The sequence below is a fragment of the Tauraco erythrolophus genome, chromosome 5 (genome assembly GCF_009769465.1).
Source record: "Tauraco erythrolophus isolate bTauEry1 chromosome 5, bTauEry1.pri, whole genome shotgun sequence".
In the NCBI taxonomy this organism is placed as follows: domain Eukaryota; kingdom Metazoa; phylum Chordata; class Aves; order Musophagiformes; family Musophagidae; genus Tauraco; species Tauraco erythrolophus.
This window is the reverse complement of record NC_141469.1, coordinates 49,739,431-49,766,678: the sequence shown is the minus strand read 5'-3', so window position 1 is coordinate 49,766,678 and position 27,248 is coordinate 49,739,431. Positions and strand designations below refer to the sequence as shown.

The 27,248-nt window shown below is 37.3% G+C and overlaps 1 protein-coding gene across 1 annotated transcript in view; it reads left to right on the top strand.

The window, feature by feature from the left end:
* GABRA2 (gamma-aminobutyric acid type A receptor subunit alpha2) overlaps positions 1-27,248 on the top strand; it is a 58,172-nt gene that overhangs the window by 18,342 nt on the left and 12,582 nt on the right. Inside the window, exons 3-6 of the mRNA XM_009989947.2 lie at positions 10,023-10,090; positions 20,466-20,686; positions 23,005-23,087; positions 26,492-26,635. Coding sequence (XP_009988249.1) covers positions 10,023-10,090; positions 20,466-20,686; positions 23,005-23,087; positions 26,492-26,635 — 516 coding nt within the window. The remainder of the gene's footprint in view (positions 1-10,022; positions 10,091-20,465; positions 20,687-23,004; positions 23,088-26,491; positions 26,636-27,248) is intronic.

Sequence of the window (27,248 nt, the reverse complement as noted above, 5' to 3'; positions counted from 1 at the left end):
AATCCAGAAAGATATCTAGACAGTTAATTGCTGTCTTAATGACTTGGCAGTTGACACACCTGAGATTGTCAAAATGTTGTTTGAGGTACCAAAAGTCTGTGAAGTCCAATAGTAATGTCTGCTACATCCCATAAGAATCTATATTTCTTCTTTTCCTTGTGCAAAGGACCAATTAAGTTATGCGCTTCTGGGTTGCTTTGAACTCTCTCTCATTTTTAAGTACCAGAATTCAAGCTAGAAACTGGTTGATTGGTTGGCTCAATGTAATATGGGCCGTACCAGTCAGTACCATAGCCTTCCCATCAATGATGAAGTGCATTCTAGCTTAAATAGCAACTGACATGGTGTGGCATCCAATTATTATTACCCAGCTGGCTTGAACTGAAACTGAATGTAATTAACTAATTAACTAAGGTTGAGACCCTGCCTACAAAAGGTGGGCCATTTCCTCCTGGTTGTGGAAGATGCAATGGCATCCTTGGAGCTGCAGCCCAGGCTGGTGAGCAACATCTGGTGACCCTGATGTGATATGTCTGAGAGACCCTGAGGACTGCAACTCCCTTGCTGGAGCCAGAGTAGTCCTAGCTAAAGCTAGGGCTGGAGCGAGAGTCCTTCAGTAAAGAAGATAAAGCTGCAAGCCCTGATGCGATATTCATGGGAGGGAAGTGTGCTGGAGTTAGAATGAATGGACTGGGTCTCTGCTCACCGTAAAGCCTTTACTTTCCTCCAAAAACAAAAAACTGGTAAAAAAAAAAGGGGGGAATTGTGGCATCCAATTATTATTACCCAGCTGGCTTCAATTGAAACTGAATGTAATTAACTAATTAACTAAGGTTCAGACCCTGCCTACAAAAGGCAGGCCATTTCCTCCTGGTTGTGGAAGATGCAATGGTATCCTTGGAGCTGCAGCCCAGGCTGGTGAGCAACAACATCGTCTACCTCAACTTGTCCAAAGCATTTGATACTGCCCCCCATGACATCTTTGTCTCTAAACTGGAGAGACATGGGTTTGACAGATGGACCACTCTGTGGATAAGGAATTGGCTGTACGGTTGCACTTAAAGAGTTTTGGTCAATGGTTCAATGTCCAAGTGGAGGCCAGTGACAAGTGGTGTTCCTCAGGGGTCAGTACTGAGGCACTGGAACAGGTTGCCCAGAGAAGTTGTGGATGCCCCATCCCTGGAAGTGTTCAAGGCCAGGTTGGATGAGGCTTTGGGCAACCTGGTGTAGTGGAGGTTGTCCCTGCCCATGGCAGGGGGGCTGTAACTAGATGATCTTTGAGGTCCCTTCCAACCCTAACCATTCTATGATTTATTCTCTACCATATTTGAAAAAGGGATCTGAATCCATCTCTTCTACTTTCCAACTCTGTTAACTAGACATAGGGCTTTTGATTATTCTGGGAGAGTGGTCTCTTTCACTGGAGATGTTTCACTGTGTGTAAAATATCTACATATGTAGCAGAGTATGGACTGAGACCAAGGTTTTGCACTGCTGGACTGCAGAGCCATTCACAGTCTTTGGCCCATCAGCCTCATACAGACTGAGGGCTTAGGTTTGGCAGTGCCTGCTTCTCAGGACCCTGCGTACAGTGGCACTCATTGCTTCAAACATCTAGGACTCTTTTGTGGAACTCGGGGAAAGTTGGGCATGTTGGCACGCCTCAGGAACAGTGTGGATGTCTTCAAAAGCAGTTCATAAAGCCAATAAACTGAGTGGGGACCTGTCAAGCTAAACGCTGAAGAGAGACATGCACCTGAAGTCTTTTCTTATCAACACAGGTGAAACATCCGTGTTTGGGTGGGAAAACATGAGCGGTCTCCACTTCAGCTGCTCACAGTGGTGTGCCCCCTCTAGAGCTCATGCCATTCCTCCGTTCCTGGAGAGAGACAGGGGAGTAGCTGGTAGCCTGGGATGATGGGAACTGGTGCGAGAGAGACAGCACCTCTTGTCAAGCATATGCTCTGATTTAAAGCAGTGCCATGAATTCAAGCTGCTGTGTGTCAGAGTCCATCTTGACCACTGAGGTGAATTTTCTAAGATAGAGTGTGTTTCCTCAGTCTTCGGAAGGAATTGTTCAGCTTTGTGTAAATAATTAGATATTGAGCAGAGACTTCAATTAATGTCTGCTACATCCCATGAGTACTGCTAGGCTGTGGAATCAGTCTCTTGCTTGTTTTCTTGCTTTCTCCCTTAGTGTCTTTCTGGCCCAGTAAATTTGTAATTATTTATAGTTTGAGGAACTCATTGGGACTTGGCTGAGAGCCAGTTCTTTAAGCTGCTTGGCAGCGTCAGGATATTTTTGCCTGAAGGTGGAAATATAAGCAGTCAGGGAATTTTAGGTACTGACAACGTTAGACAGAAATTTGGGACTAAAGGAGATTCTGACAAATACAAGTGCAAAATTTACTCATCATGGTCTGGACCACAGAGACATTCAGAATAACTTTTATTGATTTAAGTGGAAACCTGGAGCTTAAATAAGGTTATGGAGCTTATCCAATATACTTAAAGAGATAATTGGGCACCAAAATCAGTCTTTAGCCCTGCCCTTGAGTGACTTTCTCAAACTTGCATAGGGAGCCTATAATAAAGTTTAAATTGCACCTCAAATATCACTTGTATCCAAGGGTCTTCATTCATAGGACCCTTTGGAAATGTGTTTAATTTTGTAACCTGAAGTAATAAGGTTTGCAAATTAAAGATCTCTTGGTAGAGGGGGAGAGAGAAGAAAAAGTAGTAAAGATTATGTTTGTGTATGTGATTTGCATTCTTTTCTTCTTTTTGAATGAGTTAAACGCCAAATCTGTCATATGCATGTGAAAATCGTCTTAGTAATGTGTAAATATATTGCTCGGCACAGAGGGAACTTTTAAATTTCCGTTTGCTAGCTGGAAACAGTGCTTTTAGAGTTTGCATCAGTGTCTTTTACATACAGGACAAATCTGGGTAATTGCCTGATTGTAGAGATAGATCACATTATTTGAGTTGCAGATATGCCTATGTTTCATTCTGTGCATATTTTGTGGGTAACCTACACCTAAGAAAGACCTTAGCTCAGCTAAAACATATCTGAAAATGTTTTACCAAGTCATACTTTTTGCTACAGAAGAAAAAAAATGTTGACAGTTAAGCTAAACATTTTTTTCTGAGGTTAGTGTATGTTTTTTTTAATGGTCAAAAAGTCTCACTCATCTCTAAAAATACACCTACTTTTAACTGAAGTTTTGTATTACAGTAAATTCTCCCTCAAGTTTATATTTTCCTGCTATTTGAACCTGCTGTATTCAATTTCAGAATAATAAGTACTACTTTTCTGAAATAAAAATTCCAATTCAAGAATGAGCTTATACACAGGACCAGGTACTCAGTTAGTCTAAATGGCATAATGGTATTTATTTCAAGAGCATGGTATTGCTATATAGGGTTGCCCAGCTCAAATTCTGTGTAGGCCTTTGGAGGATCTGTGTAGATCTTTACATGGGGCTGTCTATTTAGTGTACAATATAATGTCTGTTAATAGATATAAGCTCTTCAGAGGGAAATCAGTTGGAATCTGTTAGCTTACTGGCTGTCAGTTCCTGTATCTCTCTCTAGAATATTTTCTCTAGAATATATTCTCCTTTCTGTCAACACCACAAGAAATCAAGTACAGTGCCCGATTCAGGTCTCATTTACACCAAAGTGAGTCAAGAGAGCAACTGTTAACAGCAACACTTACAGGTATTACTAGGTCTTACTGTTAAGCTTACTCTACATATGCTTCATTAAAGATGGAGATTTGAAAGAGAAGTTTACATATGGCTCATATTAAGAAATTGTCTTGCCAATAGATAGATGATAGAGTGAGGCTACTTGAAGTGAAGCACCAATGTCAAGGAGGGAAGTGAATTAGTTTCTTCACACAGTTGGCTTCAGTTTACAAATTGGAAGTGTATTTATGTATGCACATGTGACTTTGAAGCTGTTGTAATTTAACAGTGGATAATGAATGATGATGCTGAGTAGTTGGATAGATAAAACTGTCAGATAAAACACCAAAACCAAATTTAAAGAAGAACTGGCAGAATGGTATTTTGAAATATCTGCGTTCCTATGGATTTTGCTGCTCTTATGGCTCCATGTGGCATGACCTCTTCTGACATCCATTCCCTGACAGCCAGAGAGTGTCTTGAGCTGTCAACAGAAACACTAAGGAGCTTGTCAGATAAGAGCAGCATGTTGAGTTGGAACAGTGTTTGATGGATTAAGACCCTGGCTGTTTCACCTGTGCAATCCCTGACTTGTACTATGAATGACAATTTCAAAGCCTTTGGGCAACGTTGCCAAGCATGCCCTTGGAGACCATATTACAATGTCAGAACAATGTCAATTCCAGTTAAATAATTTTTTATAGAAAAATAATTAAAATAACATCAAGCTTTTGTCAGCATTTCCAGAAAAACTCTGAAATCCTGAGTTAAGGCTCCCATAGCACTGCAACTTGACCTCCTTTTATATTTTTTGTTGACATAATTAAAGAGCAGTGTTTTATTTTCACTCTTTTTTTTGTGTGTGTGTGCTACAGCAGCCTTTCAGTTACAGCCTTGCAGTGTTCTCCTGGGTACTGTTTACTCTACATTTAAAATAATGTTTTTAAGAAATTGTTTCATGCTATGCCTTAGAACTGCATATGTATATTTCAAAAGCTCTGTCCCACTAAGAACCCTTTTGATGGTTTTGGGTTACCTCAAAGAGATTTTAGCAGCCCAAACCCTGGATTTACAGTTTTATTGACTGAAAATTCATATAAAATAAAAAAAAATGTCCAACTCAATCTACTAGCCTATTTTCTTGTGAAGATGTCCTTGACACGTTAATGGATAATATAGCCAGCTTCATGCAAATGAAAATCTGGAACCTTGCTGATGGTCCACTCTGAAGACTTCGCAATGATCACACTCTTTTCTTTTCTTCTTTTAAATGTACCTAGAATGAGTCATGTATGTTTTGGCCCTACTCTCTGTGAGGAAAGGATTATTGATTATTCTGGTGAGAGGAGAGGAGGAATGAGCAAAACACAGATCATTCTCAAATTTGAGAAATATTCAGAAAATCTATTTCAAGAAAGGTAATTCTGCTCTGATTTCTCCAGGAAAGGAAGAGCTCTCAAGTGTGCCTAACCTTGCATGTCTAGCTACCCCACGTTGCAGACACTGGAACCCTGTGTACCTCTGAATGCAGGCAGCTGAGAAGGGACATTTGAAAGAAAGCAGAGAGGTTTTGAAAACTGACTGGCAGGCAGCAGTCCAAAGGAACCCATTCAAAATCGAATTGCCTCTGTGGAAATTTCTGATTTCGACTAATTGGTAAATGCTGATGAGGAACCTTTGCATCTGAATTTTCTGACCATCTCCATTACTCAACCTGTGATTGATTTAGACTTCAGCCATTGCAAGTACTCTGCCAAGCAGCCTACTTTAGCTGAGCCAGCTCTTCTACTGAGGAACAAGTCAGCAGGACTTCAGACCATCAGGAAGGATATCCCAGCAGCAGGAGAGCTGGCATAATGGAATGGATAAAGGCACTGATACCAACTCTAACTAGGCTCTGAAGTCCTCTTCTAATTTTTGATGAGTTGATGATGTTGACATTTTCCGATGTGGATACTTAATGTTGGACAGCTGAAGCTGGATTTGGTAAACACCTGTACTTCACATTACTTATACTTCATTTAATCCTCTGCCTCAGCTTCCAAATACAGAAAAATGAAGATAATAAGATTATTATCTTCAGAGAGAGGTTATGATAACTAATGTTTGTAAAATCCTGAATGTAATTAAAGCACACAGTAAACCTTCCAGCTAAGGCTAGATAAGGTTCTATAAATCTGCAATTTGGCATATTTATTGCCTTTCTTACTTTTTGATTTTTGTTTTCAGTATTGATATTCAAGAAAGGAAGGGGAATCACAAGAAACCAGTGCTTGAGAACCATGTGAAACATGACCTTAATAGTTACTGCTTCTATAGGAAGTGTTTTTCTTCTCTTTATTCTTACCTTTCTTGACTCTTTTTTTGTCAGTTTACCTCTGGTTTCCATCTTCTGAGAAATCGGCCTAAGCTAAATCAGATAAGGCTTCTCTTTTAACATTTATGACGAAGGCAAGTTAGAAATGTTGCTATAAGAGCATTTGCTGAATTTCAGAGCACTTCATGTGATGATGGCATCTACATATTATATATTCTTTGCCTGAGACTTTTTTCCCTTAAAAGAAGCATCAGAAATAGAAATTATATCCTTACCCTTTCCTGTTGCTGTTTCTTTGGTTAAACTTCAAAGACATTGATTCAGAATAACTTAAGAGCTCATAACTATAAATGAGTCAGCCACCCCTCCTCCCAACAGAGGGAGGTTCTTTAAAAACTAGTCTGTTTTTCAAAAGCACTAGGCCTCCATTGATTTAAGCACTTTTGAAAATCAGACCTTGTAGTTATGTGTTTACATGTTAATTGGAGAAAAAAAAATTATAATGATAGTGGAAAAAAATTGTCCTTAATTTTTCTCAGAAAAATAAGTTCTGGATTTGTACACGAACACGTTGTGTTGAAGAGCATTTTTTAGCTGAATACATTCCTTTGGTTTTTGCACAAATACTGATGATCCAGAACTGTTTGAATCTCCAGTGGGCTAAGTATAATGGCATGTGCTGCTCTTGACAGAATGTGTTATAAAAAGCCTGTAACTGCGGTGCCTGCTGGATGAATTCTGATTAGAGAGTCCATCTGAAACTGTGCTTTGTGCCTCTGAATTGTTTTCAGTAAGTTACTAGTGGGACAAAGTGGTACGCTTTAATAAAGAATTTATTTAAAGAACATGTGTTCTTTCAAAGCAATAACTACAGTATTTGTAAATATAAAAGGAGGATATATAAAAGGAGGATTCTTTTTTTTTTTTTGTAAATACTGATTCTGAAACCCTGAGATCAAATCTGAAATTCAGAGGAATCTTTATTGTAACATTATGTAAAGTAACAAAGAAGAAACAGACACAAGGCTCAGGCTGCTAACACTAACAGGTGGTAACAGGAATAATTGAAGATTTACTACATTTCAACTTCTTTTGTCTTTAAGGACCAGTTTCCTTGTATGTAATGTATGACTGGTGACTTACAAAATATGCAGAAATTCCAGAGAAAATAGGTGACAGAAATAAAAATCTGCCACTTCCTTTTCTCTCAGTTTTCTCATCTCTTCTAACTTCTCAGCTTTCATTGACCCTTTCATATCCTGTTTCAAGATGTTCTACCTACTCCCTTCACTGGTGGAGTGCCTGGCGCCAGGATGAACCCTCACATTTGAGGAGAGCAACTGGTTGTGATGAAACTCACTGCTGTCACCTTTGCCTAGAGCTAAGCTGGTTTAAGGCAGTTTTGGAAAAAAAAAAATGAAATAAAGGTGCATGATTAATTTGCATCAATTCCTATTCCTGAGGCTATCAGAGATGAATTTGCCCCATGTACAGTGAAGTGCTTATATTAATTATGGAAACCTGAAAGGAAGCTCTTGCAGCTGAGCGTCTGCGGAGAACAAGTCTCATCTTCTTCCCATCCATCCTCCCTCCACTCCCCAAGTCTTTATCCTTTACTCCAAGGACTTGAAGTGACTTGACTTGAGTAATGCACATCAACAAGGGGAATCTGCAGACTGTTGTAATAGCATTCAACGATATGTTGCAGTCAATTTGTTTGTACTCAAGTCTGTCTTTGCTCATTTCTGCTGGGAGAATGGATCCAGAAGTATGTAGAAATAATATGATAGGATATGGGACTTTTTAAAAATTAAAATGCAATGCAGGCCTGAAGATTACATGTCCTGTAGTTTACTGTATACAAATTGTAAAGTCATTTCTGTGTGTCAAATAATACATCGGATGCAAACTACTGATAGCAATAGGGTGAGGCTACAAGAGGACCATGCTTGCAACCATTTCATGGTGTGTGTGTGTACAAATTAAGATTTGCCAAGTGACTTTGTTGCCTATAGTAGGATTCCTTCAGATTATACCAGTATAATTGAAATTAGCCTTGGTTCTCTGTTGTCGGGATACTTGATTGCTGGTCATATTTTTGTAGCACCAGTGTTTTCCATGGAATTGTAATTAAGATTTTGCGTTGTCATTATAGCACAGGCCAAATTTCACAGTTAGTCCCTGCAGCACTGTTTTACCCCCTGAAGAGTAGCTCTCTTGTCCCTTTTCCATTTCATCGCAACCTGTGCCAGGTAACCATTTGGAGAGAATAGTCTTTTTCTGGAGAGTCTCCCACAGGCAACATGCTGTCACTAGTCTTCTGAACTGTACTTGTGTTTTCTGTATAATATTTCAGCCAGACCCATACTTTATCCGTGCTGGATAATAAGAACGGTGCAGACTCAGCACCTCATGTTGTCCACTGACGTAAAATTAGTTTGCAAGATATTCAGAGTAGATACTCAGCTTGTGTATGGATGCTGCATATGGGATTACAGAAGTCTCTATCACACAAATAAACATCTCTCAGAACGTGCAGGGGAAGTGTGCTTTTTGAACATTCAGAGTGACACATAGTAAGAGTCAACCTTTATTTATTTGGTTAAAAAGCAGAGATGATCCTGGAAAGAAGATTCTTTTGGGTAGGAAAGGCTTTACAAAGTCCTGTATTCTAATAAGCTCATGTCTAGTGTTGGGCTGGAGAAGGAAATTCAAATTTCCTTAAATATGGGAATGCAGGAATGAGCCTTGCCCATACTCCAGAAGTTTTCTGAAAGTGCTATGTCACCCATGTTTGCTTTGGGTGCACCTACATCTATTTGAAAATACACTGCTTCCCATGCAGCCACTCATGGAACAATCTTGCCTTTGCCTGGTGGCTGGTAGAGCATCTCCCATCATGGGTGAGCACTGCTGATTTCTCCTTATAGAGGGCAGTGTTGGCCTCAATACAATTAAAAGTAAAATCTGTCTGTGCCACATATTTGTCAACAAGTAGCTTTTAGGAATATAGAAACTATTAACTATCCATATTAAATGATGGTTAAATATGGAAATCGTAATGTAACAGCAGGATCACTCATATAACAGACAGCTGTATTATTTTTAGGAACAGGAAATTCTGGAGTGAGTCAAATTGCAGCTAGTTGTGTTCAAATATTTCTTTTCCAGCCAGCAACTGGCTTTAAGGCAGGTAATTCCTTGTGTTGACTATCTTGAATGCAGATGGTAGTTGGCAACTGCTGTAAGAAATTTCCTGCAAGTGTGTGCTATCCCTCTTAGTGAACATCATTCCATTTTGAGCCTAAGTGAAAACTGAAAATAGAAAACTCAGCAGTTATTTTTCCTTGCAGTACAATATTTAATATTCTGATTTCATGGCTGTCTGACTACAATGATTAGGAAGAACATTTTCTTATAGTGTTTACAGTACCACAGCAATGTATCAGGAGCATCGTGTATCAAGGGAAGGAACTATTATGTTAAAATACGTGCCACTTGAAAACATACTCAATTAAAAAGTAGGATGCTGTTGAGTGTTACATTTGGTGTAATCAGTAATTGCTTTGTAAGCTTTTTCTTGTCTTTGGCTTTGAAAAAGCTATTCAGGATGAAGAAAATAGCCTTGAATTAGAAAGACTTTAATAGGAATGATCTGCAACAACAGAAATAACACCCCTGCAATAAAGGCATTTAATGCTTAGAACTGTTCTACTGTGTTAAGTCCAAGACAGTGTGGTTATTTTTGCTGGTGGAGAAGTGGGAAATATGTGTGTGGTTACTGATGGTTGTATAGTCCTTTAACTGAAACAAACTGCTCAGTGGGACGAACTCTCATCTGATTACCTCTGTGTTAAGTGCGGTAGAAAGCCTCAGTATTTACAACAGGATACTGCTTAGGAGAAGTAAATAAGGACAGAAACTTATTCAAAGTGTCCCATAATTTTGCATAGAGAGTTTGAAGAAATACTATAAATTTAAAATGTTTGCTTGTTTTTTTCTTTTTGTATCAGATAGTATTACTGAAGTCTTCACTAACATCTATGTGACCAGTTTTGGACCTGTTTCAGATACTGATATGGTGAGTTTCTGAATCTTTTGCGTATATGGTAAATGGTGTAAGATGTGTTATATTAACTTCCTTTAAACTTTTGTTCTGCTTTTACTTATTGTGGACAAATTGCTGAGAATCTCACTGAAGTCAGGAGGTGCCAAATCCCGGTAGTTCTAAGGAGGAAAATTGGTTTATAGACCTTACCTGATAAGTACACTGTTTGGACCAGTGAATCTTCTGTTCGTCCCTACTGACTATACTTGGTTTCATATTCTGGAGCAGTCTTGAGATGGGTGAACTGGACTCCTCTTGGATGAAAGTAGAGTGAAAGGTGCACTGTAGGAGCACACTTAGTGTTGGCAACAGTCTGAGGGACCTGACTGGAGTCAGCCTGAAATAAACTTATTGAAAGACATGGCTTGGAAGCACAATTGTGATGTTCTACAGATCTGTCCTTCATAATTTGCACTATTTAGTAACCATTTAAAGGAAATTACTGACATTAGAAAGAAAGAAACTCTCAGAATATTGCCCTGGATTACAGTTTTTCATGAAAACAGCAATGGAAAAACTCTGAGTCAAGTGGTCCTTTGTAGGCTCACTGTCATATACAGATTACACTGTCATATACAGATTAGAGAGAATGTATCACACCAGGGAGAAAGATCTTCTTGAATATAACATCTTTAAAAGTAAAGAAGGGAAGGACAACCTGGAAGTTACTTTAACTGCCCTTGCCATTCCTGCAAGAAATTATTTCCTGCATGAAATTATTTTTTAAAGTGTTTTGAACATATAAAATACTAACTATGTGTATCTATAGGTATTAAAAAATGAGTATTTTTAAAAAACACGCAATATTTGCTTTTTCCATGAAAACTTTCAGGGTATGCATCATAGAAAACAGGAAACATCTTGATGTTACAAGCTAGGTTGCAATGAAACTAAATACTTCATGGTACAGTGTGCATTTTAAAAGTTATTTGCTCACTGACTAACAGGTAGTCATAGTGTTGGACAATATACTCTGGTTTATTGTGTTGGGTTTTTGTGCGTGATAATTTCAGTTTTCAAGCTTTGTTTCGACTGTGATGAATAAATTACTGAGGCTTCATGTGAAAACTCGTTTCACAGGAAAAATAGACATTTTCTTTTTGTAATTGTATATGTTACTGATTCTCTTGAGGTGTATTTTCCTACTGAAATTAAGTTTGTGAAATGGTTCTAATTTTGTTACTAATTATAAAAAACAAGTATCCATGGCTGTATACAAAGGTGATATGAACATTTTGACTATATTGGTCTAGTACCTCATGAATTCACAGTGTTAAAACTTAGAGTATTCCTGGGAAATGGGGAGATGATATTAACCTAATTTTAAAGATGTGGTACAGAAGCACAAGGAGACTTACCCAAGGCTGTGCAAGCTCTCTGTGCTTAAATGCGAATTTAGTGAAAAGCTCTCTGAGCCTAATCCCTATCTCCTGAGACACTTTTGACACCAGTGTGTAAATGTGTGGAGAACTCTGGGAGTACCTTTGCAAAGACAGATATGACTGCATAGTAAGGGGTGAGGTCGTTTGATGCTGCAGCTCTAACGACACTGCGCAGAGGTGTTGATTGAAACAGAGTGCAGTGCCTCAGAATGGCAGCTGTTACTGTAATGGGTAGGTCTCTTTGCAGATAAGTAGGTAGGCAAGTAAGAGCAGTTTAATACTTATTGCTACAAGTTTCAGGGTTAATTTAGCTTGTTCAGTTGATAATTATAAAATCATTTTGAAACATATGAGCAGTCAATTAGAAAATTTCAACATGTGAGTTTTGAAATAATAGCTTCCAAAATATCACATATTCTGTCAAACATGAAGGTGACATTAGAATTTTTACCATGACATTTACTCTTTCATTTAGGTATTGCATTAGTGAATTGATAATCTAAACTACTATACAAAGGGTTTACTCATATTTTCTTCTGTAAATGTTGAAAGCTCTGGAATATTCTCATTTTCCTTAGAAAGCTTAATTGGAAGAATAAGTTTGACTCTTGCCCATGTCCTCCTGAATCTCCAGAGGATCCCAAACTGAATCTCAGACCTTTTCTGGAAAGTTGAATCCCAGCCTCTGAGGTCCTGTGCTTTCACAGTGTGAGTGGTGATGCCCTCAGTCACATCAGCTGTTCAGGCTGGACACTGCTGTTACCCAAAACCCTTGTAGTCATTGCTGTCAGTAGGATTCCTTTCCCTGAGATTTTTCATAGAAAAGAAAGTCAGCAGATGTATGACTGCATCTCTTTGCATTGTATGTTTGCCAGTTAGTTTTTTTTTCCCCTTTGTTAGTGTCTTGTGAAGAACAACAGTGCTTAGGAGAAAAGCCTGTTGAAAATGGGAAGGGGATTAACTGCCATTGGAGATGATTAACATCTGTTTATAGTATGGAACAGGGAGGTGGCACACTGAAAATGACGGGTGGATCAGGACTGAGGACACTGTTGCCGCATAACAGTGTTGATTCACAAAGTTGATAAAATGCCATCCTAACTGTTATTGTTGATTTGATAGCAATTTGTGAGGTTCCTCTTTTCATCAATAAGTATAGTAGATCCTTTTACTGATAACATGGTATCACATGACTCAGTGTGATTGATAGAATGTAGGTTTTTATTCATATTCCTTGTATTTATCCAGTATCATAATTTTGCAAAAAAAAAAAAAATTAAGTCCAGAGAAATTTGATCTTTGACTGATTTCAGGCTAACTGAAGTTGTCATTAAAAAATTTAGGAGCTAAAAGCTGAAGCTGAGTTTTTTCTGCAGATATGTTAAGAGTAAAAAACTTTTAATTCTTATTGTGGATTAACATTTTGACTAAGTTAAAAAGATGCTACTCTCTTTTCTACCTAAAATAGTCAGCTACCAAAACTTTTGACTCTTGGCCAGAACTCTGTTGCAAACAGTGCCTCAAATGGACTGCTGTGACTAAAAAATGGGTGCACCCATATTAACTGTGTTATAAAAATGCTCTTGTATGTCAACTACAGTATTCCATGTCAAAGGAAATGCCAATATTAAACAGGAATTTTCAGCTTCATTTTGCAAACTAATGAGAATCAAGGAAGGCAAACCAGAACATGGGATTAAACAGATTTTACTTTCACTATTCTGTCTTTTTGAGCTGTTATTTTTCTGAAATGTTTAAGTTCAGTGTTATGATGCTATGCCTTATAGGCTGCCAACCAGATCAGTGACACAAATGTATTTTGACATTAGCTGGAGAGAAGGAAAGCTGCGTTGTTTAGAAAAACAAACAAAATAAAAATTGAACAGAACAATTGAAAAACAAAACATCTCTGAATTTTCTAAAGAGTTAGAAAATTATGATCAAAATTTGTGATTTAAGAGGCTAATTAAAACATTTATAAATATATTAAAATCTGTAATATTTGAAAATTCTGAGGTGAAGGATGATTTTGGTTGGAATATGATTTGTAGGATAACAATTCAGGTGGCAGGACCTGAATCAGTTTTGCTTGAATATTGAAACTAACAACCCTTCTGAAAGTTTTGTGTTTCAACTTTCAGCCTTAGCCTTTCATTGTCTTTGGGGAGTTTTGGTGACTGTGCTTACATCTTTGTTTTTCCCTATTTGTTTGTACACAACGATTTTTCCTAGTTTCTTACTGGAAAGCTTCTAGTTTTTCACTCTAGAGTCAAGAACATGAATGTTTCTCTGTAGAGATGATCATACACAGCTACTTTATCACTACACACATGTCCATCTTGTCATTTTTCAATTAAATTTTTAATAAGCATTTCTGATTTTTCAAATATGGCCAGAATAAAATTTTTCAATCGACGCTGAAGGTCAAATCCCAAAATGTCCACAAGAATTGTTACAGCATCTCTCTACAACTGAGGATAGTTCTTTAGAGAGAGTGGCTGAACAAGGAACCACATTTTCTTTTTCCATGTCTGTTTTTCAGACTTCATCATTGCGTTTTGTATTTCAGATTTTATTTTCTTCTGTGAAACTTTTTTTTTAGCTCTTTCGAAGTCTAATTTTTAGCTATGATTTCTTAACTGGAGGGAAGCTTTACAAGAGATGTGTCATATGTAAGTCAGGACTAAATAAGGGAATGCTCCAATATGATTTTTTTCACAAAGATTAAAAAAAACCTACTGCAACTATTTGACTCTAATTTTAACTCAGTAAAAGAAGACTAAATATTTAAAGGCAAATGGAAATGATAAATATAGTTGATTTTCTTGAGTGTTGGGGACCATCTAGGTTGTCTTTTTGTCATTGATATGTTTCTGAAAAGTCAGTAAATTGGTTGCTCTATTTCCTTTTAGTATAGGCCCGGTGATTGCCTTTTCAAGTTAAATCTATAGGCTGAAATTTTGAGGAGGATATGTCATATGATCTCTTGCAGAATTTCTGTCCTTTTATTCTGTTGCGAAGGCTTGTTCCCCTGTGCAGCATCCTGCCAAATGGATCAATATTGGAGACTGATTTGTCAGAGGCTCTGTCCAAGCCCTTCACTGACATTACCTCTCAGTGTACCTCTGTTTTGGATTCCTGTCCCTGGCATTGGGCATCCAATGTGTTTCAGGGTTGCTCTTTCTCCATGTCTGAATAAAAAAGGGTAATGAGAAATGTTTGCGTTTTCAGTGACGGCAGTGTGAATAATATCCTGTAGTCTCTTTTCTAAGTAATCCCTATTCATATCTTTCACATTCCGCTCTTAGCCCTCCTTGGTGCTTATTTTAGACTGAGAGTTCGTTCTACATCAGGTCTATGGAAAGAAAGAGAGAGAAAAGCATTCAGAGAAAGTCCTTTTCATAAATAGATATGAATAGGAAGACATTCTCTTCCCTAGACACTATCATTCAAACTGGTTAAACACATTTTTTCCTGATTTTTTTCAAATATTTCATCATTTAGATTAAATGCTTAGACAAAAATGACTGAAGTTGGCAGACGAAGGAGAAATAAAAGGCTTGGAATGAGTTCTTCAAATAGAGGAAAATCGTGCTACAATTCCCTAGAAATATACCACACTTTCTTTATGGTATTAAAGATTATATATATCTGGCAGACATTACTTATGTGTTTAAAAATGAATACATGTTCCTTTGAAATGCAGTGATGGGCTAGCGTTTTGAGTTTTTAGCAGGGCTGTGAAGGGTTTCGAGACACAATAACCAACAGTGCAGTTTCAAATCCAGCTCTCCTCCGTAAAGGAGTTTGTTCAGAATATTTTCAAGAATTCTATTCACCAATGTGTACGATCCGCACCTCCCGAAGACCTGAAAGGAATATCTGGCTGTCTGCTGTTTCCTCCTATGTGCTGATGTGTTTTGTACAGTTGAGGTGAGTTTTAGAAAAGAACAAGTGGCCTCAGTTTATACACCTGTGCAGTGATGTTTGCTGCACAAACTACACAGCTAGCAAAGTACTTTTGCAGAGCCTGAGTAGTCGGTGTTTGTGATCGGAGTGTTGAGGGTATTTTGGGAGAAGGAGAATTGCGTCCTGAACACTTTCAGTCTTGATATTGTTAGATTTTTTTTTTCTTTTTTGGAGAAGAGAGAAGTAGAAAATGAGATGGAGATGGTAGAAACATTGTTTTTCTGGTCCCGTAGGCAGACCTAGGTAAAGCCAAGCCGTACAATAGTATGAATACATACTTCAAGAACCATGAGGTTTTGCAGATTGTTGTAGTATGTTAGCCCTTGTGTCTGCTGTTTGCACCATGCAGAAATCTGTCCCACAGAGAATGAAATGACCAGACTTGTGATTTGATCCTCTCATAGTAAAGCCAATTCCAGCATTTACTCAAAGGCTAGATCCAAATACTTAGTGAGGAGGTTTGGAAAATTAATTTGCAGAAGTTCCGTCACAAACTTGCACTCATCAAACCCACAAATATCAGATTATAGCAAGAATGCAGATACTGGGCATATTATTTTGCTTTGAATAATTGCATTTTATAAGCCTCCTGTCTAAAACCCCTTCTTTGTTTTCTTGGAAGTGGTTTTGATACTCGGTTGCATACCAGCCATGTTAGTATTCAATTGTATTAGTTGTATACTAATATTGTTAACATCTTTAAGCTAACCTGAAAGAAAACTTATACATTGCCTTAAGGTAGATATAACACCAAGAATGTGCTTTTAAGAAATAAAATTAAGAAATTATACCAATGTAAAAATAAATAGTAATACAAAGCCCTCATATTAGCTAGGTGAGATTTAGGTCCATGAACCTTATCTGTTTATCTCGTCAATATATCAGCCACAGTATTTTTTACCGTCTTAAGGAATCAATAAGAAGATGCGTGCCATTTTTTCTTTCCTTATTTTTAATTTTTTGTGTTTGCCTTTTAAAAGTTTTATATTTTACAGTTTTTAAAGTTTACTTTCATGGTTATATATGTGTGTCAGTTGATGGCTTTAACAGTGGTCAAGAAAAAGTCAAACTTGAATTGACTGAGAAAAAATCTTTACATGTAGGGAATGAGGAACTCTGGCCTGAACTATTCACTAAACAAAGTGCTGTGTTCCAGCGGGTAATTAATAAAATGTTCAGTCTGCTCCATGACAATACTGCTTGCTAATGGACACTCACAATTTTTGAGATGTTTGGAACGCTTCCATCTTTACTCCAGATGCCAAAGACTGCCAAAATCTGCCAACCGTTAGCTGAGAGGAGGAGAGTCCATTTTTTGTTGTTTGAACTTTTCCCATACAAATCTAGCCTTAGCAAAACAGAAGGCTGCCATGTAGTGAGGAGGGACTGCTGATACTCAGGTCGTTTAAAGCTTCTCCCAGTGTTACTAATGTCTTTTTTTACTGTGCATACTGTTATGCACAACAGCTGCATATTAAAAGAAGAATGAAACTCTTTCGCCATTTTATTCTTCTGACAACTAACTGGTAGAGGCTCACTGCTTCTTAGCACTGTAGTAAGAATCTCTCATCTGTCCCTAACATTTCATGTAAGCTGCTATAATACATATTTGAAAGACTATGTTTAATTGTACTGTGTTAGAGTCCAGCTGTGAAAGCACTATTTCAGACATAAATCAGTAGGAAGCATTTGCTTGCCCAGAAATGATCACAGGAGTCCATTGTAGTCCTGGAAGTATGCTCTTTTGATTTGGTGGAGCTACTGCACTACACACTGGAGACTGGTTTGGCAATGTCCAGAGACAGCACACGTTTTTTCATATAGAATATCTGCAGATTGTATTAAATGAGTATCAGGTAATAATTTGAGTCTTTTTTTCTAGAATCCGTATTTGCATTTCTAACAGAACGTTAGTCTTGCTTGGAAAGTAAACATTACACAGCATTTACCACAAAGTGGTACGTATATGGAGTAGGAAATAGTTACAAAATCTGCATGTAGCATCTTTTGATAAATGCTGACTTTTTATCACATTGATTATATTAAAATTACCTTAATAGTTTCCTGTTTATTCATTTGTTTTGTATGGTATTCATAATAGGAATATTCGTGATCATAAATAGAATAAATTTGGTTCGGGAGGGAACACTGGACCAGTGAATATAGCACTGGGATGCAAGAGGCATGCATTGCATTTTGCTTTTCATAATCACTTTGTAAACAGACTGGGACAAGTTAATTTCATCTCAGTGCCTTAGTTTTCCTTCATACAAAATCGAGAACCCAGTACTTCATTTGAAAAATGCATTGAGCTCTGTAGAAAGATAAGTTATTTAAGAACGATGTGAGATTTTATTGCTGTTGTGGTGAATGGAAGGAGGTGGTGTTCATGATCATTCATACCAAACCTTGGTTTATTCCCTGTTTCCATCTTTCTAATAGGATGTTCTGAAAATAAAGATTTCCAGCATGAATTGGTTGGAAAATTACAGTAGAGAGATAGAATTACCTGTGGAACAGTCAGAGATTTGTCAGTGGGATCTTTCAAGGCTGCAGCTCAGATTCTCTCCTGTTTATTCTGCTTCCTGAGCAGTTGCCATGCATCAGATGAGGTGTTTTTTGAAACGTTGCTGTTTTGATTTAGTGGCATTTCATGTCTACTTTTTTTCTCTTTTATATCTCCTGTAATTCTTCTTTTTATATGTTAGAAGACAGTCAAGAAGCGGGACCTTTGAAATTCTTTATTACAAAAACTTAAGATTTATATTCTAGTCATTTATGTGTAGGGATATTTGTCAAAGGAACTTGTAGGACTTATCAATCACTTCGGTTGAATTTCAGTGGGATTTCAAAGTCTTAATCCCTCAGCAGCTTCCTTCCACTTTTTCATCTCAAACATCAATCTTCTCATACGTGGCAATGATTTATTGGCAAAGCCCCTCAAACGGAAACGACAAGAAGGCTTTCAGGGCAGTTGTTTTCACTGAATTACCTAGTATTTCTAGCCAGATTTCATATATTCCTCCTGCTTCAGGCACACTGTTCCTGCTGCTCCTGATCCTCCACGATTTTATGTGTTTCCCTGGTCTACAACTAAACAGATAGATAACTTGGAATTTATAAATGGGATTTTAAGTAACATCATATTTAGCAAATAAAGCAATATATAAATCAGCAAATAAAGCAGGACAATTGTCTGTGATCTGTCATAGAGAAACGGGCAGATTACTTCATGAGGCAGTGTCTCTGGAAGTGATGAGAGACAGTAAATCACCAGGTATAAAGCCAAAGAAATACATTCTTTGAAAGTGCATAATTTTGTATTTCACAGACACATTTACTGAAATATTACTAGAGATAATAGTAACTGGCATTAAAGAAACCTAAGCAAATTAATTTTCGGTGTACTGTAGTGTTAGTTTTATTTAATATGTGTTTGAGTGACTATAATTTCAATTAGAAAAATGACAAAATTGTATTGTAGTAGTTTAAACCTTGATATAGCTAAAAATTGGGCTCATGGTTTTTGTCAGGTTCGTGTATAAGTATCCCATTACATAGTTCCAAAAAGATCTCTCTCCTGTCACAATTCCAAATGGCAACTACTTTCTCTCCCGCTCCTGCCGTGCTCCTTCAGGTAACAGAATTCTCTTTCCTTTTTTCCACATACTCATCTTAGCCTCTGGCCCTGACCTGGAAAAGGTTCTTGCAGCTCCTTGGCTCACAGACCAAAGGTGCTGAGAAGGGCTATGGCTTATCTCTGTCTACTCAGCACTCCTTTTGTACCACCATATGATTGACTGAGAAAATACTTAAGCCTTGTTAATCAGCACACAAGGGAGCCAACAGAAAGCGATGGGGTCTGATAAGTGCCTTGAAATTACTTTCACATTGAAATCACTTTAATATTTTATACTGGTTGAATTTTATCAGGACTTGCCATTCAAAGACAGTTTACTCCAAAATGGTTTATGTAAACTGTAGCATTTGCAGAGTAGTCGCAATAGTACAGACTGTTGTAACATACTAATGTTTTGAAATCATGGGACCATTTTGCATCTGTCCGACAAAGCTGAAATTGCACCAAGGTAGCATTTGCCAATACACAGAATTGGGTTTGCTTCCAACGAAATTTTTAAGCTACTCTATTTTTAATTTATATGCTGTACTGACTTTAGCAAACCACTAACTCCATTTACAGATCGAATTTGAAGTTAGTTGATGAAGTTACATTATCAATGTTTAATCAGTATCTTTTTCGTTTGTTTGTTTAGAATTGCAAAGAAACCCAGCAGATGGGATACCCAGTGCTGGGTGGCACAGGCGTCTGCTGTAGGTCATCAGTCTGTTTTCGCTTGCATCCTTTTTTCCAGACTGTATTTCTTTCCCAAGATTAGGCATCAGAGTAAAGTTCAGCAGACAGTGTATGTCAACTGTTAATCACCAGCTATTGTTCCCTACCTATGTACTTTTGTTAATAAAATCCATACCACTAAAGAACCTTACTTTTCACTTTGGAAAAATCATTGTTTCAGTCTCCCTTGATGTATTATACCCTTTGTGGGTAGCCTTGTTTCCTTCCTTCCAGTCTCAGCCATTCTCTATGCTCTTGAAATGCTTGGTTACTCTCCTTCAGGTGCCTCTGCTGCAGGAACTATTTAGTATCCTTCTGTGTACTTTTTTTTTAGTTCTTAATGTAAAACAGCTGTGTTTATTGAAATTACCCTTGTTACATATATTATGCGTATGAGATACAGAAATCTAAATATTGGAAGGGTTTGATGTTCATCAAGTAATTGTGAAGGAGAATGTCATACCCTTAATAAATTGACTTCCTCTTTATCATTCTCAGTATTATACAATTTTGTGTGATGGTTGTTCTCCCTTGAGAATTTTACCAAGGGAATTTTTGCCACCAGAGCTTTTCCATTTTGGCCCTCAAAAAGCAGATTAATGTTTCATTGTGTCAAAATCTCCATATCTTTATTCTATTACAGGAATACACAATAGATGTTTTCTTCCGTCAGAGATGGAAGGATGAGAGATTAAAGTTTAAGGGCCCAATGAACATTCTTCGATTGAACAACTTAATGGCCAGCAAAATTTGGACCCCAGACACATTTTTTCACAATGGAAAGAAGTCAGTAGCTCATAATATGACAATGCCAAACAAGCTTCTTCGAATCCAGGATGATGGGACTCTCTTGTACACCATGAGGTAAGTCTTGTCATCTGCTCTCTATTCAAGTGATTTTTCCAGATAACAATTAAATAAGGTTCCAGAAGGACTCTCCTTTGTTTCATTTCTGGTCCAGCAGAAAGAAAGTAAGGAAAATTTACGTTTTGTTTCTAGTTCTGTTACAAGTCTGTTGGCTGATTATGAGTTAGAGCAGTTTTTCTACATGTTCTTCAGTTTTCATACCTCTATAATGTCTTAAAAGGTACTGAGCACCTGCGTAAAGTGCTTTGAGACCTTCAGATGCAAATCACTCTGTAAGAATTGTTAAAAATACTCAAAGTTTACTGACTCCATCTTAGAACAATTAAACTGCTACATGACTTTTGCCTGTTACTGCACCCATTGTACTGACCATGTGAAACCATAAACAAATTTATTATTGAGATCAATGATAGTAAAAAAATTAAGAGGAAGAAGAAAGGGTTAATAAGGCCTCAAACTCTTTCTAGCAAGAGCTACAGGGAAAATATATCTTACTCGGCCGTAACTGTTTCTTTAAATCTAATTACAGTATTTTACTTAAAGTTTTAGATTTTGCAACCTGTGGATAATTAGCAGCTAAGATAAACATTTAGCTCATAAAATGTGTTAAATTTGCTTAGAAAATTATTTATGAAAAGTTATAACGTCATTTATGCATAGACATAAGCAGCGATTATATAATACTGATTTCTTCTTCTGTTACTCTTTTTGCAATAATGTTACCTGTATGAAATTTTTGGAAATTTTTTATCCGCATTTCCGAAAACCCCTAACCTAGTTTCTTTCTTTTTCTTTGATTATATTTAATAAATTGGATTGGTTGTGAAAGTAAACTTAAAATCCCCAGTTATAAAACGTGAACTGTAAAGCAAACATGTGCTATGCAATCTTTTCCATACAGCCATACCAGCATCCCTGAAGCCTGATTTACTGTACAACACCCAAGCCCTTATAGTACTGAGTGCTGACAGGCAGATGCTAATGATGTTGAATGATGTGGTAGCTGAAGAGGTTTCAAAAAGCTTGTTGGAAATAAATCGAGACCTCCATTTATAATATTTTTTGCTTGGGCTCAAATCAATATTTTTTCTTGTATCTGTATAAACTGCCTGAAATTCTTTCCCTCCAGAAGGTATTCTAATCATATATATAATGAGAAATACTGTTTGAAACCATTATCAAGAATTTTTTTGAAAAACATAAGATGGGTTATGTCAGGTAGAATTAGCTAAGCATTTTCAGACTTGTTCATAAATTCATAACTTGTAAGTATGTTGCTTACGAGGCTATGAGATTAATGTGCAAACTGTTTCATTATCTAGGTTTTAAACAGGCATTTTTATCTGTGTCTGTTTAAAATGACAATGTGATTTATATCAGAGCCTCATACAGTTCTTTCCTGTGCTTTCAGCTGTTTGCTGACTCTTCTCTCTCCTCCTTAACTTCAGAACAACTTTCTGGGGAAGTGGGGGAACAGGAATATGGAATGTTTTGAGGTGAAAGGGTGGGAGAACATAGTGGGGAATACAATGACTATGAGCCACTGGGAGTACAAGAGGACATAGCTGATGTTTGAGGCTGGATGAAGAGGAACGAAGACATCCAGAAAAAAATCTCTACTCAGAGGAGACTTACAGGATAAGAAGAGAAACAGAGCTTTTTTTAAAAAAAAAAATCTATCAAAAACTTTTTTCAAACTGTTTGAAATTATTTTTATTATTGTATTAATTCCCATATTTGATACTGGAATAATGCTGAGAATTTTTCACAAAATGAGCAAAAGTGAATGCATTGTTAACATACTATCATACTTATACATAAATAAAAATAGTCACAAGTAACATGGAGAATGAGTAGCCACTATGTTTAGAAAGAGCACATTCTACATCTTCCATTCAAACTGTAAAAAAAAAAAATTCAGAAAACTATGAAGTACAGTCGTTTGGCAAATTAAGTGTATTTTATGTGCTTTTGTAGTGAGCCTTTGAAAGCCATATAGCACACGTACCTCAGAATATTATGAGAAGAAAATGACCGTTCTTAACAACCTGCAGTTACATAATTTATATTTTCTTTTAAATGGCCTTTCCTCATAGTTTTGAGGTCAACTCTTTCAGGTTTTTGATGTGATAAGTTGATGCCTTCCGAAGGAACACATAAAAGGGAAGAAGCAAGAGCTGATTTAAATTTTAATTAGTTTAATATAACATTTCAGTTTCATCTCCTAAATCAGCATGAACTCTGTTCATTTCTGTGGAATTGATTTTCTTGTCCTGCTAACTGACTTAAATGCATAGCGATCTTTTGCCTTTTAGGCTTACAGTCCAAGCTGAATGTCCAATGCACTTGGAGGACTTCCCTATGGATGCTCACTCATGCCCACTTAAATTTGGCAGCTGTAAGTATATAGCAAGAACTGTAGCCTTTGGTTAATGAATATCTGACATTGCTCAGCATTGCTTTGTTTCAGTAAGTTGTTACATGAGAGGTCTAAAACACAAGACAGTACTTTAAAAAAAATTCGTAACCTGACACATCGAAATCTCTTTTATCTTTTCAGTGTTGTGTCTTCTAATGTATTTTAAAGCTTTCTTGGCTCCATTTAACAATAAACGCTATTCACCTAATTCAGCAGTGCACTGATCTGCTTTTATTCCAGCACACAAACCAGACTGATGAATGCAGACCTGGGTGCATGTAGCCTGTGTAGTATTAAGGAGCAGATTAAAGACTCAAAGAATGTTTGTTTTCATTTATTGAAACATTTATTTTCTCTTTATTGTTAATGATGCTTGTTTTTACATTCTTAGTCAACGAAGGCAACAACAAGTGTCTTGTGATAAAAAATTTCACTCGTTAGCACATCTGCATGTTACAGACAGGTGGACTTTGATCTCGCTGGTATTATTTTAACAGCAGCGTAACTTTATTTACCTATGTTACAGCCTTTATTCTTCTTCTTCGTGAAGTAGGATCACATTATATGTATTTCCTGGATTTTGTACACTAAAAGACTTTCCTTTTTTCCTTGGCTGCAGCCTACATTCTCTGCTGGGCCTAGGCAAGGAAATGTTTTTTTGAGGAAACCGGTTAATACCTTTAAATTCTGGCTCATTTTACATTAATTGCATCCATCACAGGCTACAACACAAGTGATGTGCTGCCACTAAGGACATCATTAACCAGATGAACATTGTCAGAGCACAGTGCAAACTCTTCATCACCCTGACATATTCCTTTTCCTTGGACTTTGGAGAAAAATTAAACCAAGCCTGTGTTTCTGATGATGTTTTCACAATAGAGGAAAATCTTAGCTATGGAGATAAAAGATCATAAGAATTAATAATACTTGTGTCATGGAGCCTTTTTTGCCCCCTAAATATTATTATATTATGTTATATCATGTTATGTTATGTTAATAATACATAGAATCATAGAATGGTTTGGGTTGGAAGAGACCTTAAAGATCATCTAGTTCCAACCCCCCTGCCATGAGCAGGGACATTTTCAGCTGGATCAGGTTGCTTAAAGCCTCGTCCAACCTGGCCTTGAACACCTCCAGGAATGGAGCAGCCACAGCTTCTCTGGGCAACCTGTTCCAGTGCCTCACCACCCTCGTTGTAAAAAATTTCTTCCTTAGATCTAATCAAAATCTCCCCTCTTTCAGTTTAAATCCATTGCCCCTTGTCCTATCACTACACACCCTTGTAAAAAGCTCCTCTACAGCTTAACTAACTAACCCCTAAGATAATAGCCGAATATTTACATGTATGTGCACAGCAAGGTATGTTTGATTTATAAGGCATGGGCGGGAAAAAGACTCATATGTAACCTCAAAACAATTTAAAAAACCCTGTAATAATGAAACTTGATACTCATGCCAAGAAGCTACTGTATAGTACGATTTCATTTGCATTCCTAAGTTGGCAACTCTCCTGACTAGGTGCGTTAGACTTTGTGTGAATTGTTTGGGGTTTTTTTCATTTGTTTGTTTGGTTGGCTTTTTTTGCGTACTAATTTGTTCTTTGTTGTCTGTCTGTGGTTTCTGGCTTTCTAGTAAACAGGAGAATTCAAACAGTGAGCAATGTGATTTTAGAAAAGCTGTCTTTCATTTTCCCCCTTGTCACCTGTGCTCCAGCCTGTTGGCACATGCAGGGGACTCTTATTTCTGTTCATTTTGAATGTCTTCATGCTCATTTTATTTCTTTACCTGGAACTCATTTCTAGACTACTGTGCATTTTTGAGCTTTTATTCTGGTATGGAATTTGAATGATGAATAGTGGTGAAAATAAGCAGGAATCATGAGGATTTTGGTTTGGCTGAGGCAAGTCTGCCAGCGGTATATATTTGTCACGGCTCTTCATATGCTGCTAGTCTTACATTGCAGGAGGATCATCGGCCTGTACGAATGTCTCAGGGCTTTTTTTTTGTACATAAGAGAAAAGCCAAACTGAATGTATTGGAGAAGCTGTAGCTTAATAGATTGCCTTTCGTTATCCCAATCAAAAAGTCTAGCCAACGGTGGGGAGAATGGGGACAAATCAGCAATTGGCAATACTGCTGGTTTGCTTTAAAGTGGAGGTCTTTTTGTGGGAAGCTGGAAAGATAGAAGGGAAGTGTTAAAAATCTCTACGTGCTGCCTGCCTGCTAGATTTTGTTAGTCGTGCAATTTATGGCTAGTTGCATGAAGAAGCTGCTTTCTGGGCCTCCAGAGATTTCTGAAGTGAAAATGTTTGCAGCCCAACAGAAATGCTGCTTTTCTTTTTCGCTTTGCTACAGCTGTGGTATGAGACTTAAAATGTACTTGTCTCAGTCAGTCAAAACACACAATTTCCTCCATCAGTGGTTTACCCTTTTCCTTTCATACTCCATTTGTTAGCAGGGTATTAGACTGGAAAAACTTGCAGGACATACTCAATTTTCTTTCTTTCTGACTTACTGAAGAGGCGTTAATGCTATTTAAAATACAGTGTTGATTTGCTTTCATTCTAGTTTATTTTGATAGACCCTAGGCTAAATGCATGTTTGATCACCAATGCACTGAGAGAGCAGCCTGCTTAATGTCAGCATATCCCACAAAAATATCATAGAATGGTTTGGGTTGGAAAGGACCTTAAAGATCATCTAGTTCCAAGCTCCCTGCCATGGACAGGGACACCTTCCACTAGATCAGGTTGCTCAAAGCCTCGTCCAGCCTGGCCTTGAACACTTCCAGGGATGCCATGATAAGGAGTGCAGTTTAAGAGAGTGCACAGGGTAAGGCACAGAACCACTACAAGTTTAAGGGCATTGCCACTCTACCTGGCTTCCCATAGTTAGGTATGAATTTCAGCTAATAATAAAATGCTTGTAATACACTCCCAAAGTGGAGAGTGGAGACAATGGAAAGTAAGAACAATATAGGAATGAATTTTCAAAATGTTGTGTCCCCTAAATCTTGCAAATTGTTGTTCTTTTCATTTGGCTTACCATGTGTTTTAGGGTACAAATAATATCTAGTCTCTGACAAGTTTTTTTAACAGTCTAGAAGAGATGTTGTTTGTAATTTAATATTTAATTTTAATAGCAATAAATTGCGGTTAATAAGATCGCAAATGAGTGCCCTGCTCCCATGCTGCAATAGGCATTTACCGCACAGTAAAGCTATTTTAAATGGCCAAATGTGTTTTTTCTATAACAATTTAAGTTTTTGGGGTGAGTTTTTTTTTTTGAAAAATAAGTAGCTCCTCTAATTCTATGAGTTTTGATGTAAGCTGTTTAATTTAAATTGTTGACAAAATATTTTATCTTATTTCCCACAGATGCATACACAACTTCAGAAGTAACATACATTTGGACTTACAATGCTTCAGATTCAGTGCAGGTGGCACCAGATGGCTCAAGATTGAATCAGTATGATCTTTTAGGCCAAACAATTGGAAAAGAGACAGTTAAATCAAGTACAGGTGAGTAAAAGATATTCTGAAGAAAAAGGCACTCATTTGTCTCTAAAGAACATAGGTATTGCTGGTGGTGTTAGAATGCTACTGAAAAAAACTTGCAAAATGCGAGATATTAGGCATAGTCTGTTAATGTATGGTAGAAGTAACACATAGCAGCACTTTACTGATTCTTTGAAGTTCATAAATGACCACTAATAGTGGTTCACAGAGGTGAACTCCGCAGTGGTTGTTTTTTAATGCTGTCTGGAGCTCAATCTCGAATCCTAATGTTTGTAACCCAAGACTTGGATAATTGTTTAATTTCATATGGTAAATGACATTTTTTGTCTACTAAATGGTGAAGTATGCTAGTTTCAATCACTTTTTCCTTTCATCATATTTTTGGCATTAAACACTGGATTATTCTATGTGACTCTAGACTGTGTTCCTACATGTGCCAGGCTGTGATGGATCCCCATGATTGCCTTCTGACTGTACAGTAAGTTCTTAGGGTGCCTTTGTGTGAATGCAGAGAGTTGCTTATATGCAGAAGCACATAAGCCTGAAGTTCTTGTCAGGGCATACAACCATTCCTGTAAGTTCCTGAACATTTATCTTTCCTGGAGTTCAGTGGGAA